Here is an 18,370-nt window from a genome sequence, read left to right as displayed (position 1 = left end):
AGAAAGTTAAAATGAATTTACATTTTTGTACTTGTGTAATTTGAATTATTATTATTATTTATTGTGTGGTTCCATAAGGTTTTTATGTTTTATTAAAAATGTGTGACGTCATTTAATGTGTTTGCTTTACTGTATGACGTAAATTAAAATAATGGATTTTTATCTGTAGCATAACAGTTGATAGTATCTCTTATGAATACAGGATAATTTGGTTTTCAATTCATAAATATTATTAGGCTTAGGAAATTTTTGTTTGATGAGCTTCAACTATTCAAAAATTGAAGTGTGCGAATAATTCTTTTATTTCAAATGCAAAAATTTTTCAATCTTTGAGGGAATTCGCTTAGCTAACGCAGCTGCTGCGCTACGAATTTTTCATTATTATGGAATAGAACTATTGACATTGTTTAATTTCACTTTAATAAAAAGAGTAATCTTCTTCAGCTAAACTGGTATCCTTTTTTTGGAATAACGTTAAATCTTTTTATGCTTATCAGATTATTGATTCGAAGACAACCGATCCACAAAACTGACCTGTCTATTGACCCTTATAGCCAATTTATTATTCATTTACTCTATAATAATAATATTTTATGAGAGCCAAAAAATCCGTATAAGCCTGTCAACTCGACTCGTAGTAAGGCCGCCAACCCGTAGAACGCCTTGGTGACTTAATATCCATGACCTTACGCTAAGGCCAAATAACTCGCAGACTCTTGCTAGCTTGATCTCATCAGATTAATGAATAATCCATGTAATGCCTGAGGATTTCAATCATAGAGTTAATGCAAACTCAAAAAAGAACTCAGAAATCATGATAACTCGATTCCATAGAGACTTGACCACTTCATATCGTTTGTCTATGGATAAACTGTTGTTACGATTAATTGTAGTGTGGATTAGTTGTCGACACATCAATTATCAGCGGTTCAACTTTCGCGGATGAATTCCAGAGCTAATGTTAAGGACTTTGCCTGAGTTACATGGATATGTTGTCAAAATCAATAATTATTCGACTAATAATAATTATAATGGGGGTTTAACCTCCGTTTTTCTGACGCATGCCTAATCACAGAGGCCACCCACATCATTATTTGTTAATCTTTATTTATTCCATTACAAACATATTTACAATTACATTTTTTGATGTGGGTGGAGTCGGTTACTTAGTTCTTTTCCAAGCGACGACAATGTAATCAATTCTGCACTCCCATTAATTATAAATTGTTCACACTGCCGCTGCCTGGAGTCGAACCAACGCAACCTAAGTCTAAATAGTCCAACGTTCTAAAACTAGCGCCTTAGACCGTTATTCGACTAATAAATCCGTCATCCAAAAAAATATAGAATGTTTCATGATGTTACCGTCATGTCAGTGAGTTTCAATTGATTTGCAAGTACGTACCGAAGTTATTTGTAATTCCTCTAAGAACATATTATACAATAATGTTATATATAACTTATTATATATTGATGTACATATTTACAGATCGGTGTTGACCTCATGGGAGCAAACTGACTAGGAAGTTGATTCCAATAAAATATTACTTACATGGAGTCCATTCACACACAGACAACATGGCAATGGCATAAGACATACCATACATACTCATATCGCACCCATCTTCTCCATATCCATATCATCAGCAGAGAGTGTGTGTGTGTGTGGAGGAACAACAACTTTTCCTTCAAATGCATTACTATAATGGATTTTACGAGTGCCCCAAAACCACAAACACTATCATATATGTCGAATGTCACTCATTCTAACCAACTATTTTATCAATAACTGATGATGAGAGATGCCTTTAATGTCGTTAATGTACAAGATGTCTCATTGTCTCAAAACACAACTATGCTGAGATTTAGATTTGCCCACCAGTGTTTTGTTGTGTGAACAATTTATACTCTTTAAGTATCAAACAAGTTGTCATGTCGACCAATCAGCTTCGATCTGGTGATTAGTGTTTGGCCAAGGAGCGTGGATCTCGTAATCCTTTTAGGCTAATAATATTCGAGCATTTTTTCGCCATGAAAAACCACACCAGAGATAGAGCAATATATATTGGACAATCTTTGACCCTAACACTCACCTGAAATCTAGACTAACTAGTCTTGTGTTTTTATACCATGTATATATGAAATATACATAGTATATTAAGTTTAGTCCCAAGTTTGTAACGCTTAAAAATAATGATGCTAGGAAAAAAATTTTGTCATAGGTGTTCATAAAATCACCAAATTAGTCCATTTCCGATTGTCCGTCCGTCTGTGGACACGATAGCTCAAAAACGAAAAAAGATATCGAGCTGAACGCTTTTTACAGCGTACTCATGACGTAAAAAGGGAGGTCAAGTTCGTAAATGAGCATCATAGGTCAATTGGGTCTTGGGTTCGTAAGACCCATCTTGTAAACCGTTAGAGATAGAACAAAAGTTTAAATATAAAAAATGTTCCTTATCAAAAATTAAACAACTTTTGTTTGAAACATTTTTTCGTAAACATCACTGTTTACCCGTGAGGGCGACAATTAGGCTCAAATTTTATAATATGTAATATACTTGATTATCAGTTATGTATGTGTCACATGTTTGTATGTGTAATGTGATAAAGAAATCAACACTGACTATGCATGGTATTTCAACAATTAACTCAGTCAATTGTTTGTTTTCACTTGTATAGAATGTATTGTATGGGAATATCAGTTGAGTGTGTATGTATGTATGTTTGGCTATCTTTCTTTACTTGTATGACGTAAAAAAACAAACGATTGCGTGATCAACATGTCTTTACATGGTATTTCAAATATTAATCAGTCAATTGTTTGTTTTCACTTGTTGTCTTACATCTTTATCTGGGTATTATACACTTCCCAATGAACGATCAATTTTTATTAAACTTTTGAATATCAACCAAACATTCCTGCTATTAAATAGTTGGTAGCCATGACATTACAAAAACACTTCATTGCTATTGAAAAATCCAATAATATAATGATACAATCTTTTGTGACGCTCTGTACATCTATCGCATATCGTATATATTGGATATTTATACTTCAGTGTTCAATTTTTGAGAGTAATATCATTTTGTTGTTAGTGTAATTGATATTTGAAATATTTTGTACAGATTAAAGTTGGTTCAAGGGATATCATCGTAGATCAGAAGCGTATTTAAGATACATTTATCTACATTAACTTTTGGCTAAACTATTTGAGATGTAAAAAAACTTAGTAAGGGACAATTGAAGAAATTTTTTCAGGATTTCGGAACATGGCCTATCCATTTTTTTTCCTCTAATTAATCTCTACATAACTAATTATACCCTGTTGTGTATGAAATATATATTAAGGTATACTAATTTTAATAAGTTTGTAACGCTTAGAAATATTGATGATACGAACAAAATGTTGGTACAGATGGTCATAAAATCACTGAATTAGTTCATTTCCGTTTGTTCATTCGTCCGCCCATCCATCCACCAGCCAAGACGTAAAAATTGAGTTTGATTTCTTAAAAGAGCAACAAAGACCCAATAGGTTAATTGGGTCTTGAGTCTTTAGGATCCATTTTGTAAACCATAAGACATAGAACAAAAGTTTAGGCGAAATTTGGGTAAAATTTACTTCAAAACTATAAAAGATAGAGAGTTGAAAATTTGTTGATAAAACCCATAACATTTATCCCTACCAAAAAGTGCCCAACGTCGCTAAAGAAGTTTTTACTTCAAAAACCTCAAAAACCATCTTATTTCAAAATTTTTCTAAAAACCCGACAAAAAATATCGTTCCGTGGCCAATTTTTTGTGCAACTTATTGGATTTTTGTTTTTGATAACCTTACGAATCCATCCCCTTATGTTCACGAAGTGTGTACCTGAAAACAATTGGCCTCCAAATGGAGGGATAGAACTATATTAGTAAGCTACTACTTCTGAAAATAGCAAATTAGAGACGGATATAATTTTTACTATTTGAAACTTGACAAGTCAAAAATGATAGTTTTTAGTAAATTAACATCTCATATACTAATTTGTTACAGAAATATTACCATTTGCTTCAACAGTATAAAAGAGCTGTGGATATTATGTAAAAGTAGCATCATGGAGATAAATCCGGCATTTGATACGCCGGTGATATCAATAATTCTTTAAGAGGAAATGCACAGTACAGAAAATGTCCAGGGTGAGTATAATTTTAATTAATGTAAGCATTACTTCAATATTTTTTCATTCACGAAAGAAATGAAGATATTTTTATTAAAAAAAAAAAACTTTGTACAAAAACAACTCTTTTCATTTTAATCATTTTAAAAACTATTACAAAAATTTCTCTCACATAAAATAAGGGAAGAGTTTTGATGGAGGGAAATAAGTAAGTAAGCCTTTTTTAATACTTTGTACATGTAATTAATGTATATAATGGCTATAATAAGGTATTTATATAATATGATAAGATAGAAGCCAGCAGTAAAGTTGTTCATTCACCATAAGGTTGCGATATAATGAGGTGATTATATAAAAGTGTGTGTTGAGATATTGCACATCTCATATTTTCTATTGGTATTTTATAAATGGATAAAAAGATATTCATTCCATAACTAAAGTTGAGTTTACATAGAATCAATAAGAACGTACAAGTTTTTGTCAAAAATATCTAGATAATATTTAGATACAAAGTAGAAAAAATATCAGTGGCGGATCCATTCATATGGACATGATGGGTATGCCTGTCACATACAAAAGGAGCAAATATAAATGTAATAATTTGTGTAATACAGACAGATACACACAATCTGCATTTTTTGATTTCTATAAAGCAGTTCGCCTTATAATTTTATAGTGTCAGTGTCGAAGATACATTGCGTGTATATATAAATAAAGTCGCATCATTGTCCATTGATCGAATCGATTGCATTAATTTTTTAACGCCCGATAATAGTGATTGAAGTACAACTAGTGATTGACAACGTTAAAAAAAACTTTAAGATAGTAGGTACAGATCAATTTGGGAAACATGAACAAGTTTCATTTCATAAATTAGCATGAAAATTTCACTGCTAGAGGTGTAACACTCTGGCTTAGACTGCAGTAAGTAAGATTTCAACGCTACGCACACGTGCTATACTAATAGTTTTGGGACATTCTTTGGAAACTGGCGAATATGTTAGGTTAGGTTAGAGTGGTTGTCCTGGGGTGAGACACGCTTACACCATACAGTCCTTTGTGATACCAAAGAAAGGGTTGGCCGATCCCCAGCCACTACTGCGTGAACCATTTGGAGCTGTTTAGGAACAGCAGTAGCGCTTTGATGTCAACGGGCTTTAAGTTGGAGAGGTCGTCAATGGTTGATAAGCCTCAAGTAAGTCAATCTCCTCATGGCAAGAGCTGGGCAGTGACAGAGAAAATGAGACATCGTCTCTTCTGGCTCCCCATTGTGATAGCTCATGCAACAGTCATGATATACTGTCAGCCCCAGGCGTTCCTGCCTCTCAACCAGTGTCCTGAAATAGCTGCAACAACCTTGCTAATAGAGGCCCTTGGCAGCGATATAAAATCTTCAGACCGCCTACGATTTTACTCAGATTGGTTTTGTAATACCACAAGTACGTTCCTGCCTCCATCTAAAATTCGCCTTTTTTTAAGAAACCCTCTTTGAAGAGCAACTTGCAGTTCACAAACTCCCGGGTGTCTTTTGATGCTTGTAAACAGCAGCATTTAGCAAGATAGTCGGCTTCACAATTTCCTGGAATGCCCTTTTATCCCGGTATCCCATACCAGATTTACATTCATTTGTTCCGCTAATTCAATTAAAGACGTATGACAGTCCTCAGCTACCTTTGAAGTTAGATAGACTGAGCTGAAGGATTTAAGAGCTGCTTGGCTGTCTTGGACTAATGATACTTAAAATATATCAAATGACAAGGTACAAACGAAAATTAAAAAAAAGGATTTGTATAGATATCGTAAGTCTTCAAGCTACTGGCTTGCACTTTTAAACAAGCAGGTGAATAAGCGATAAGTATCCAATCTTTTCGCATTATGTTTACTCCTTGGTGATGAACAACTTAAAATATGTCATCGGTGAATTTACTTAAAATGTAAAGTGAATTATTACTATTTCTGCTTGCTACTGCTTCTTCAATTTATGTTTATGTGTGTTCATTTTCTACTAAAACTTTTTCACAATTCTATAGATATATAAGATTTTCATAAATTTTATGTCTCTAAAAAGGCATATTATATCTCTATATATAAGCATATAGTTATAGATATAATGAAACAATAGATATACATTTTTTTTTGCACAGCAATTAGCGTTTATAAAAAGACTCATATAATAATGATAATAATAATAATAATAATAACTAAAAGCATCGTTAATAATAACTCATTTTTAATTAAAAAAGACTGCAGTGAAAATACTATACTTTTTTTTTCTGTACCGTGTTGTTCGTCTTTGCTCTCTTCTGGAACAAAAAAGGATAAAGAAGATGTTCGTTCGTATTCGTTTTATATACAGAGCTATTCTTATTAAATCTCAGTTTCTATGTGTTATATATACGGTGTCGTCATTATTATTATTGAATATACAGGGTGAGACATAATGGGAATAGATTTTTAAATCAAAGGAATTGATCGTAATCCTTAATTTAAGTTTCTTCACGAAGTACTTTTTCATTTCATGAGATCAATTTTTATATAATCTGTAAATCTTTTTCTGAAGTCATAAGAAACCAAAAGAAGTGAGAAGAAAGAAGTAAAAAATATTAGGAAAGGATCGATCGATCGATCAAAAGGCCCTGTGTGGGCCTTGACCTCCTCAACAATAGACCTCCATTGCGTCCTATCTTTTGACTTGGAACCCCTATCCTACGACATTCATGATTTTGAGATCATTCGTGTCATAGTCCATCCATCTGATTTTGGGTCTCCCTACTCGCCTCGTGAAAATAACAATGTCTTGTTTTTGTAATATGTCGTCAATTTCTGAGTTGTATTGGACTCTCCATTCGTCCCCTACTTTGACGCCTCCATATATCTTTCTGATGACCTTTCTTTTGAAACTTCTCAATCTTTCTTTATCAGCTTCTGTCAGCGTCCATGTTTCACCGCCATACGTCATTACTGGTCGGATTAAAGTCTTGTAGGAAAGGATCAGTGTAGGAAATTTTTGTTCTGACTTTCAGAAATATGATCTCTTAAAGACCTCTTTGCGGAAGATCTTTCCTATCCAGTTCTTTTTAAAAGCCATCAAGATATCTTTAGTTATCAGGACTTTAAAGTAGAGGCTTTTTAATTCTTTTAGTTTTGTGAAAGTGATCAAAACTTTCGAAAATTCTGTAAAAATATTTATTGTTATTGATTGAACTTCAATTTAAAATTTAAAAGCTATTAAATATTGTAAAAACTATAAGTATTAAATTTAATTAGACGCTCTGTTGAGATTAATTTTCAGAAGAGGTCTAAATTTTTGTATACAATCCTCAAATTTTAAATTATTGGATCGTACCATCATGCAGTTTATCGTAAAGTCTACTTCAATCGCTAGATAAATGCTTTCTTAGCATTAAACTCCAACTTAGGGAAGTTAAAAATGAATGGCAAACATTTTTGGTACACACAGTGTAAATAAGAAGAGTTTCACTCAGTACTAGCGGGATATTTTTAATTAATAAAACGGTAAATGAGGAAGCGAGCGTACTTATCACACCCCTTCTCTCCTCTTCTTGAACCCCAACCACGTCATTTTGTCATATATACATATAGTATACTACACAGAACCACTTCTCTTTAGTTCGTTAAAAAAGTTTTTAATGTTGCATGTTATAATATACGTCCTATTTTCAACCCCCCAAACCCAACCCTTAATGTATGCACATCATACCACATATTTTTTAATACACACGATTCACTTTTTATAATAAGTTGCGTGAAAACAACAAGTAATATGAGAAAAAGCCGACGAATAATCAGAAGACAAAAGTAAAAAATTACATACTAAATTTGTTTTCAGAGACTGAGGGTGGGGAGAAAATTCTTAACAATATTAGTGGTATATGTAGCCGAACAACCGTAGGCGTAACGAATAATCATTCAACAACAACAACAACATCAGATATTACGGCGACAACAACATCCACAGTCGTATCAAATGGACGTAGAATATGCGCTGGTTGTGGTAAACACATACTGCAACGGTTTTTATTGAAAGCATTAGATTTATATTGGCATGAGGATTGTTTAAAATGTGGATGCTGTGATTGTCGACTTGGAGAAGTTGGCTCAACACTATATACAAAAGCAAATTTAATACTTTGTAAAAGGGATTATCTAAGGTGAGTTAATAACTGATTTCCTCAGAAACAAATATTTAACTTATTTATTTTTCGAAGGTTATTTGGTACGACTGGATATTGTGCCGCTTGTAATAAGGTAATACCAGCATTTGAAATGGTTATGCGAGCGAAAAATAATGTTTATCATTTGGAATGTTTTGCTTGTCATCAGTGTAATCATAGGTATTGTATTTATCAACATTTAGATTTAGATAATGCATCGTCAAACCTATGAGAAATAAGCTACGAAGAATTTAATTTAACTTGGTAAGGTAAACTTTTAAAGGCAAAGAAAACAAAGCAACTGTGATTCCCCGATTCATCACGATATAAACAGTATTAACGGGCTTGGGTACAGCGGAAAAATGGCCATTATAAAATAAAGTCTGCTCTAATTTGGCATCTGCAAACATGATCTATTTCTTATTAATTAACAGCAGAAAAGCTACTGCACAAACTTAATCACCCCAGAAATAATCGATGAAAATCGAGTACATATAAGATAGTTTTTATACCCTACGTATAAATATTAAACGTAGGAGAAAGGAAGATAAAACGGCTCCAGCAGGTTAAAACAGACCAATTTGTCTTCCTAACCTCTCGAAAGACAAAATGTAAGGGCAAAACGGGCTATGCGGTTTTCATTAAAGAAAAGAGATAATCTCATCTAACAAAAAAACTAAAATGTTGAATGATGACAAAATTTGCAATATTCAGAAGCAATAGTTCCAATTACCAAAAGTAAAAGGACAAGAAAACTAAAGATTTTCAAAAAAATGTTTTAAATAAAAATTGTTGGTTTTTTTATGAGGTTCTTCTTTACAATTTTAAGTGTTGATCTCTGATCAGAACATGATGCCCCCATCTAACTCTGCAACTTTTGTCTAATTTCTTTTGTGACTGGTTAACTACAAAACGAGCTTTAGCCATAGTTGATTGGGCACTCTGTATACCTTTCATTTTAGATATTTTTAAATTAGTTATCTACTTTCTCAATTTTTGGAAGACTCTTTAAGGATGTATTGTATCAATATTTGTGTTTTCTAAAAAATAGACAGAAAATTCAATTCTTCGTAGTTCTTTTCCGCCGTAGTGCTATAACCAGTAACCGACGTAAATATTTTTTCCAGGTTTTGTGTAGGTGATCGATTTTATTTATGTGAAAACAAAGTTCTTTGTGAGTACGATTATGGAGAACGACTTGTATTTGCGAATATGTCATATAATCCAACGAGTTTAGCACACATACGAAGGCAAGTCAGTAGTTTACAGGTATGACTTTATAGTTTTACCTTATTTTCCGGATATTATGCCATCTTATTACAAATCATAAACAGACATTCCCTTGTCAATTTAAAAGAAGTCGTTAAGACTACTCTTAACGCTCATTTGTTATACTTTTCACTAAATTTGGTGTTTCATTAACTAGCCAGAGACGGAAACTTGTCTATTGGCATAAATAGTCAAATGTCTTGTGTCTGGGTAGATAATCTGTTTTTAAAATGGTCTAAATAACATTCTTTTATTAAAGAGGTTACTATACGTTAATTAATTAATTTGATCAATATTTTACAGCCATCGACAATCGATGAAAACCTAAGCAATTACATACCAACAAATGATCAACTTCGATGTGATGAGAAAAATTTAACTATAATAAGTAATAAACCAACGAAGAATTGTTTTCCTGAAAAAAATTATCGCTTACCAAGTACCAAACAACGTGCTACACGTGATGATAATAATGGTAATGGATATGAAGGAAGTCCACCCGCTGATCCAGAGACATTTGAATTAATGGGTCCTCCAATTCGTTAACTAAAGGCATTTTACCCCTAAAGGGTTTTATGCTCTACTGTATATATTAACATAAACTTTTTTTTGTTTAAATGTAAGATATTTTGCCGCCAAAAATGTGATTCGTTAGATATTGTGCAATGGTCGAAAACAGTGAGGAAAGAAATTTATTCGTTTTATTAAATCAAATTTTTTAAAAAGACAATCAAAGAAATTAATTTGTTTGATTTAGGTATTTATATGTTAAGAATTATTGTATTTAATTAAAGATATTTGTTAATTGGGTTTTGTAAAATATTTATTTGAATAATAAACTCAAAATTCAAGCGAATATGTGCCACTATCTTTAAATTTTCTCACTTATATAGGATGTTTCATTTTAAATGAACCAGATATTTTTCTTCTCAGGGTATAATTTTTGCAAAAAATGTTTCAGCAATAGTTGATTCATTTGAAGTGCGAAATATATTACATGGATCTGTTAATACGTCAAGCCTAGTAGCCACTTTGTTAAAGCGATAAAAAATCCCTTATGCGATATGCCTAGGGTAGCGGGTTCGATTTCCGCCGTCACAATAAAAAATTAATTTAATTGGATGTGATGGACTGAATAGTGCATGGTATAATACTGTGGCCCAAAAAAAAGAAGACATTTGAATTTAAACTGCACGCGTTTGTTGTGCATTATGAATTCCTTCCGCCCGGGTAAACAGTCAACAAAGAATATTATTTGAACGTTATGCACCATTTACCATAACACTATCCGCCTAAAAAGGCCGGAATTGTGGAAAGACAATTGATGGTTTTTACACCACGATAATGCACCATCCCATACTGCACTCATAATTCACCTGGTCTGACGCCGTGCGACTTCTGGCTGTTCAGCAAACTCAAAAGACCGCTCCGGGGATACCGTTTTGATACGATATGGGGATACCATTTTGACACGAAAGTGACTACAATCAGTGTTTCGAAGATTGGAAAATCCGTTGGCATAAGTGCATTGCTTCGGGAGGAGATTACTTTGAAGGGGATGAAATTGATTTGGATGAATAAATAAACAATTTTCAAAATAAATACCATGTCACCTTATTTTTTGGGCACAGTAGTATATATATATATATACTAGCGGCCCCGACGGACGTTGTCCCGTAAAAACGTAACTCCAATTCATGAATACCTATACTACGTTTAGCCTGTCCGCTAAACCCATCCCGCTAAACCCCAATTTAACTCCTATTTATTGGAGTGGCCTGACCTTCGACCTTTGGCCTGACCTTTGATAGTAGAGCTCGCTGCGCTCGCATATGGCTCTAATAAATGCCTATTGACAATACCTGAATACTATTAAAAATACATAGTACACATAGTATACATAATGTGATATGATTTATATGCGCTCCCACCATTTAATGAAATTTCATTTTTTTGGTACGGAGCCCTCAAAAACAGTTGTACTGGACCAAATTGTAAATCTAAACCATTCTCGAATCTCCACGAACACACACAAAAAATTTCATCAAAATCGGTCCAGCCGTCTAGGAGGAGTTCAATTACATACACACGCACACAAGAAATATATATATTAAGATATACGAGAATTGCTCGCTTAAATAAATAAGATTTAACTCGACACACCTCGCTCGTTAGGACAGGACCACTGTAAACAAGAAGAAATGCAAGTAAAAAATAATTCTTCAATAAAACACGTCTTCAATAAAACATTTATTACAATCTCTTTTTCATTTTTTTTTTTTGGTGTATAATATTTATGTCAGTTATTACGATTTTTTTTCAATATTAATTAATTTTAATTTATTATTATTGTAAATAATGAAAGAACAGTATATTTTTTTATTTTATTTTTAATTTTTTTTTTCGAGCTTAATATATTTATAACATTAACTCACTATTTTATTCACACGACAGATAATATTTAATAAATTTTTTTTATATGTTTTTTTAGAATGGATGTAAAATTTTTATTTATTTTGATTTCCATAAAATGAGTTCTTATTGTTTTCCACAAATTATTAATTAAAAAAAAATGATGGTCAGTTAATTATTAATAATTTGGAATAACAAGAAGAGACAAACTTTAGAGAAATTAGAGTATATCGTAAATATATGTTTAAAAAATAAATTTAAAATTCTAATTAAATATATCCTACTATTGTATATGAATGTATAAGGAGCATTTTAAAGATATCGAAATAATTAGAAAAGTAATAATAATATGAATGCTTCGAGTAGCTGAATCACCTGACACTGAACACCACAAACAAACTGGGTACCGGGTCACTCTGGCGTTAAATGGATTGAAGCAGCAGACTCGTTGGCACGAGAGGGGGTCGTCTCAATCGCCGCTTTCACCTTAGTATGTCATTCCCAAAACAAGATGCTCCGTAATTTACCGAATCAAACAATGGCAGCAAGCCCGTCTTGATTATTGGGACTTAGCGCAGAGCATGCGAATGGCCAAACTGTGTAATAACCACAGCTAAGTCATCCGACTTTGCTCGTCTGAAATTTACTAGAGCACAGTTGAGAAGGATGGTAGGACTCTTGACAGGACACTGTCGATGTCGATTGAATTATCACCTTCGTATCATGGAGATCTCTAATGATCCCACTTGTAGAGCCTGTATGAAGGATGACGAAACCTCCCAATATATTATTTACACCTTCAGAAATCTGCAATCAGATTTAGAGTGTTCGGGTTCGAAACCTTGGATCCATAAATCCTGGGAGAGATCCCGACGGAGAAGCTGTGGGTTTTCAGCATGGCACCTGGCTTCGGCTGAATCCTATACCTTCATTCGATTTTAATAGCGCCTCTAACCCGAAGACGTCTAGTTTGGGTGACAGGTCCTTCTCAAGAAGGGCACAGAAAACTCTTGGTCTAGGTGCTTGTTACCCACTTGTGGTGCCTCTCTTTTTGTTATTATTATTATTATTATTATTATTATTATTATTATTATTATTATTATTATTATTATTAGGTACTTTATCGAAAGTAGTTTTTGCTGAAAACATGAGATTGTAAAGTTGCTTTAAAACAAGCGAATGTCAACATTATTTTAACAAAAGACATTTACTTCGTAACGAAGAATTCTCCTGATCTTTTAGGGACAAAACCTCTAGATTTACGCACCTCCAGGTAGGTTTAATGGAAAATTTCTATTAAAATATGAATGACACGGAACACAGATCGCCATTACCATCGACTACTAAACTTCTTTCCGAGTTATTGCAAGACTTTTCAAAATGATCCAAGTAAGCACTCTTCGAATTATTTCCATATCTTTAAATTATACTCAGTGTAAAAAATCCATTCTAAATTATAAATATTTTTGTTTGTTTCTGTTTAAATTATGAAATCACATTTTTATAAATATAAGTACGAATTCAATCTTGTATGTTTAAACTTTGTTTTCATTAAAATTTAATAATTATTTAAGTATATATAAACTCAGAAACATACACTAATTTTTAATTATTTTTTTTGTATAATTTTTTTTGTTTAATTTTTTTCGGTATTGAAGTTTATTCATTTTGGAATTTTTATAAAAAAATCCAATATTTTTCACCTTTAAAAAAGGGGGATTAAATGATGATGTTTTTTTTTCGGGTCTTTATTTATATATGTAGTGGCATCGAGTTTTTGATGAAAATGGGAGGAAAATTCGAGTTGGCAGTGGTGTATGCTAATTTATACAATATCTGACTTAGCATAAATAAGTAAAGGGTAAGCAAAATTTTTGTTTTGCAGCTCTTCAATAATGAGCAAAATTGTTTGAGCGTATTTTATATTTTTGACACCTTTCGTTTATAAAAAATAAATTCGAAATAATTTTTTTTGTATTATTTCCTCTGAATGAGATGAGATGATGGGATGCCTCGTTCAATTGAATAATTTTTGTCTTTGTGTTAGTACGTAAATTTTGTTTTAGTTTCAATTTTGTTTCAAGGATTAATTAATAGCAAAACATCGAGTTTTTTTTTTTGTATAGAGGTAGTTACGTTTTTAAAATGTTTCTTGATTTTAAATTTTCATAAAAATGATTCTTTTAAAATTACGTACCAACATTTTAATATTATACCAGTTTTTCTCTTTAAAAGTACATTAATATTTAAAAAATGCTGTTCAGACAAGAAACCTTTACTTAACTCTGAGATTCGCAGTGCTATATTTTTATTATATTTTTAATTTTGAATAATTATGTCTCCAATGATTGTCTTTAAATTTTAATTATGCAATTTTTTAGAGTTCTTGTTTAAATTTTAACTTATGTTATTTGATTGAAAAGCATTTTTTAAAAGCAGTTTTATGCAAGGTAAAATTTTTTTACAATACTCGTATGGTGTAGTGAACTATTTCTTTCGATCTTTTGAAAAATTCATTTTTATTTTAATATTATTTCATATTACTTCGAAAACAATGAAGTGTGTCATGGCGTCTAGAATGACATCACGACTTGACATACAAGTGTTTTTGTGTGTTGCAAGTTTAAGCAATTGTAATCAAATAAATTGCTTCGGTCTATTAAAATGTAATGTTGTTTTTCTAGCGTTTGTCATGGTGTGACGTAATACTTTCACTACTTACTGATTGGTGTTTGCTGTCACGTGACTGAATAATTTGAGTCGATTCAAGTTTCTTATTTCATTCATCAAGTTTTCAAGAAATAATTCATTAACACCATTATTTCAAAAAGTTAAAGGTTGTAAAACATGTATATTTTGGATGCAAAAAACTGTTTAAGAAAAATATCTAAAAATATTTGTTAAAAATTTTTTGTTTGCTTGAAGTATGCTGGTCCACTTACAGTAAAATAAATAAGTATAATTAATACAGTCCATATGTTTTGCATTAAAGTTAAATTTTTTTTTTACAAATTTTGATTTTTGGAATTTTTTAATTAACATTTTCTCATTAAAATTTTTTTTTATATTCATTTTGTGAAAACGTATAAAAGTAGATAAGTACAAAAATTGGAATGAAATGTTTTTTCTCTTTTTTTTTTAAATGTGTTATCTATGTGTTAATCTCTCTCTATTGAAATGATTTTTTTTTAAATGGTGTGAGTTGATACTTTTAAAATGAGCTATTAATTAATACTTAACAAGGAAAATTTTTTGCGATATATTATGGCAAATAAAAAACTTGCCAATTCTCAAATGCTTACGATCCAAATTTCATGTTTTTGTTTAAAGCATTATAAAATTGTTATTGAATGTTCGAAAGAAAATCATTCAAGATATTCGGTAATGTTCGCATCGAACAACAGAAACAAGGTTGGTATTTTTTATTTATTTCTTAATTCAAATAAGCAGCCTTTATAAATGAACAGGGCCGAATCAAAATGTTTCTGAGCTTTAGGTGAGATTCAAATAGTTTACCTTGAATTCGGTAATATTCGCATCGAGAAGCGATCCATCACCTTCACAAATTTTGGAACACCTGAAACAAGGTTGGTATTTTTATTTATTTCTCAATTCAAATAATCAGCCTTTACAAATGAACAGGACCGAATCAAGATGTTTCTGAGCTTTAGATGAGATTCAAATAGTTTACCTTGATTGCATTCTCCTGTGATGGTTCGAAGTTTCTACCAACTTCAAATCCCTGATAACATATAAATAATCTTACGAAATATAAATAACAATTTTCCAATGCTAATTTCATTTCTAAATTCATTCTCCTCAACTATTTTTGAGTATTTTGTTTAAATCAGCCACAAGATAAATCGATTTTATAGAGAATTGAACCGTTCATGACTAGATGCTGTAATATTTTCGACCCTGAAACCTTTATTATTATTTTCGACTTACCTTGCAACGTTTTATGTTTATTATATGTAATTGATAAATTTTTTAAATCTAACATGTACGCGAGTTAATTCGAATAGCATGCTTTATATAAATATTTTTTTTTAACATACGGCTATTAATTTTTTAGAGCTTTTTGGTTTTTTTTTTCTAACGACAAACTTCAAAAACCTTAGCAAGACATCATATAGCATTAGTACATAATTTTTTTTTCATACGCAAAATAAATATGCCTTCTTTTTCTTTTAAAATATAATTTTCAAAATGTACATATTTTTTTTTTTTTATTAATTAAATATATCAGTCAATAATTTCTGTCACAAATAGAGTTATTTGTATCAGAAAAAGGACTGACTTCCCTACTTAATTTGAAGTAAAATAAATAACATACTTTTTATTCTTTAAATATATTAATTTTTTTTCTTGAATATGGTACCTAATCTACATATTTATAATTTTTTTATTTATTTATTTAAAAACCTACAATGACAATTTTTGCGATTTTTTTTAGATAGTTATTATAAATATTCATTTCATTTTTTTTTTTTAAACTCTAACTTTGGCATTTGTTATTTTATTTATTTATAAAAACACAAACGCTTAGATTGCAAGTACGTTTGGTTTTCTTTTTTTTATGTTTGGACAAAATATTAATCGAAAATTTATTGTTACAACCTCGTGACGTCCAACTAACTTTGATTGGTACTCCCGCTATACAGAAACCGAAAACTTAAATAATTTCGCTGTTTAATTCTCAGTCAATTAGCACGCGAGAATGGATTTTGGTTAAACTAAACGAAGCTAAAAATATTTAAAAGAATTTTTTATAAATCACAGGTGGTTAAATGGACATAATTATGCTGATTTAAAATCTTTTTTGAGCATTTTTAATTTTTTTTTGATTATGTGTGTTTTGTAAATACCATGTTTGAGCACATCCAAATATTTTTTCGAAATAAAATCACATTCTTACATTACCAGATATTTTAAAAGGGCAACAATTCTTTATTGCCAATTATGTGGAATATTTGGTAAGAAATACGATTAATTCCTCAGAGAAATATGATGAAAATAAATCGAATTTAGTTCCAAAAAATTTTTGTCTTTGAATTTGCAAATATTTATTGCAAAAATTCTCTATGAAATTTACTCCAAACGTGCTTTGTAGCTGGTTTTCCAAATTTCTGCAAGCGTTACTGCTGAGTGGAATCGATGGAATATACATAATGGAAGGGTAATACGTTGTATTATGGCCCAAGTTGCAAATCCATAAAAGTCCAATTGTACTGGATTTGCTTCAACTTTTTGCATTTCAAATGTATAAATAATCCACATAGTAACGTTGCATATCAGCAAAAAGGTGACAATTTGTCGTCCAGGTTTAGAACGGTCATGTTCAGGTAAGTGTACCCGTCTACGGGCGACATCAGCCACAAATAAGAGTTGTAGTATCACCTACGAAAAATAATATAGAAATAGTAGCATAAGTAGCAAAAATAGTAATAAAGCTGAAGAAATAGCTAGTAAAAGGCTATGATTATTGCTAAATGGGGAGGAAGTTACGGTATAAAGTAGCAGTAACGTATAAAAACGATAGTCCCAGACTTCCCGCTAATGCTATAATTTATTTTGACAACAAAGTTGCACTAAAATTCTTAGAGTCAAAGCTTATAAGACCTAAAGAGGCAGTAAGGTACATAATTTTAGTTCCAGACCATCGGAGATATCGTCATTTATCATCAAAATACATTAAAATGCATAATGCCAACGGTCATAAGATAAAAGATCGCCTTACTTTATCGTCAAGTAATACAGGACATGAAAACGGTCTAGCTGGCAAATTGCAAAATGACAGGAGATCTGGCAGAATTGAGACAATACCCGAATGAGTAATTGATCACTGAATCATAAGAAGGTCTCGATTTGCATTTTCATAATAGTATGAAACGACAAGTATTATTGAAAATACAAAGAGTTCTGAACGGTGTCGAAAAGACTTTAGTGAAAACAAACATTGAAAAAAGAATTCACTTTGCTAAGAAGATTAATGAGATGAAAGTGTCTTGCACATTTAATCGAGCCTTTCAACTTCTGACTTAAGGTCGTTTTTAGCAAAGACTTTTAATTAGGAAGAAGTAATTCTTCACCCCGAAAGTTTCTAAAAGCAAAAAAATTGTATTTTCTTACCTGAACAATTGACAATACTCCCGTAACCATCACCAACAAATTTGGTTCACTTGTAAGTGCATTTAATGAGCCAGCAATGACACTAAACACAGCATACGTAAATAATCCAAATGCTGATACACGTAGCAATATGTCATTTAAATCACTTTGTTCCTCCGAACGGAATTTCAAATGTTGCACCCTGTAAGCGTAGACGGACCTCAACTTGGTAGCCCTGT

At 31.5% G+C, this 18,370-nt stretch overlaps 2 protein-coding genes across 6 annotated transcripts in view; one reads left to right on the top strand and one right to left on the bottom strand.

Moving 5' to 3' along the window:
* The first annotated feature begins 4,050 nt into the window (after positions 1-4,050).
* Positions 4,051-10,294, top strand: LOC123293611 (LIM/homeobox protein Lhx3-like). Its single transcript, XM_044874488.1, has 5 exons — positions 4,051-4,183; positions 8,015-8,336; positions 8,394-8,519; positions 9,467-9,608; positions 9,912-10,294. The coding sequence occupies exons 1-5, from the start codon at positions 4,159-4,161 to the stop codon at positions 10,152-10,154; spliced, it is 858 nt and encodes a 285-aa protein (XP_044730423.1). The 5' UTR covers positions 4,051-4,158; the 3' UTR covers positions 10,155-10,294.
* A 6,763-nt stretch (positions 10,295-17,057) lies between these two features.
* The window catches only part of LOC123293151 (proton channel OtopLc), a 40,393-nt gene continuing 39,080 nt past the window's right edge, over positions 17,058-18,370 (bottom strand). For 4 of the 5 annotated variants that reach the window (XM_044873867.1, XM_044873866.1, XM_044873871.1 and 1 more), the window contains 2 exons: positions 18,153-18,366; positions 17,058-17,420 (listed from right to left, as the gene is read on the bottom strand). In XM_044873867.1, coding sequence (XP_044729802.1) covers positions 17,112-17,420; positions 18,153-18,366 — 523 coding nt within the window. In that variant the 3' untranslated portion in view covers positions 17,058-17,111. The remainder of the gene's footprint in view (positions 17,421-18,152; positions 18,367-18,370) is intronic. The other variant, XM_044873868.1, reaches the window with a different exon arrangement.

This window comes from Chrysoperla carnea, chromosome 2 (assembly GCF_905475395.1).
Source record: "Chrysoperla carnea chromosome 2, inChrCarn1.1, whole genome shotgun sequence".
Taxonomy (NCBI): domain Eukaryota; kingdom Metazoa; phylum Arthropoda; class Insecta; order Neuroptera; family Chrysopidae; genus Chrysoperla; species Chrysoperla carnea.
The sequence above is the reverse complement of the archived record's forward strand: the minus strand, read 5'-3'. Positions and strand labels throughout refer to the sequence as shown.

Excerpts from the sequence above, each read along its gene's own strand:
- LOC123293611 (XM_044874488.1), top strand. The coding sequence starts at position 4,159 with ATGCACAGTACAGAAAATGTCCAGG. Across the intron at positions 4,184-8,014 it reads CAGTACAGAAAATGTCCAGG|AGACTGAGGGTGGGGAGAAA; the intron begins GTGAGTATAATT and ends ATTTGTTTTCAG. Across the intron at positions 8,520-9,466 it reads TGTCATCAGTGTAATCATAG|GTTTTGTGTAGGTGATCGAT; the intron begins GTATTGTATTTA and ends TATTTTTTCCAG.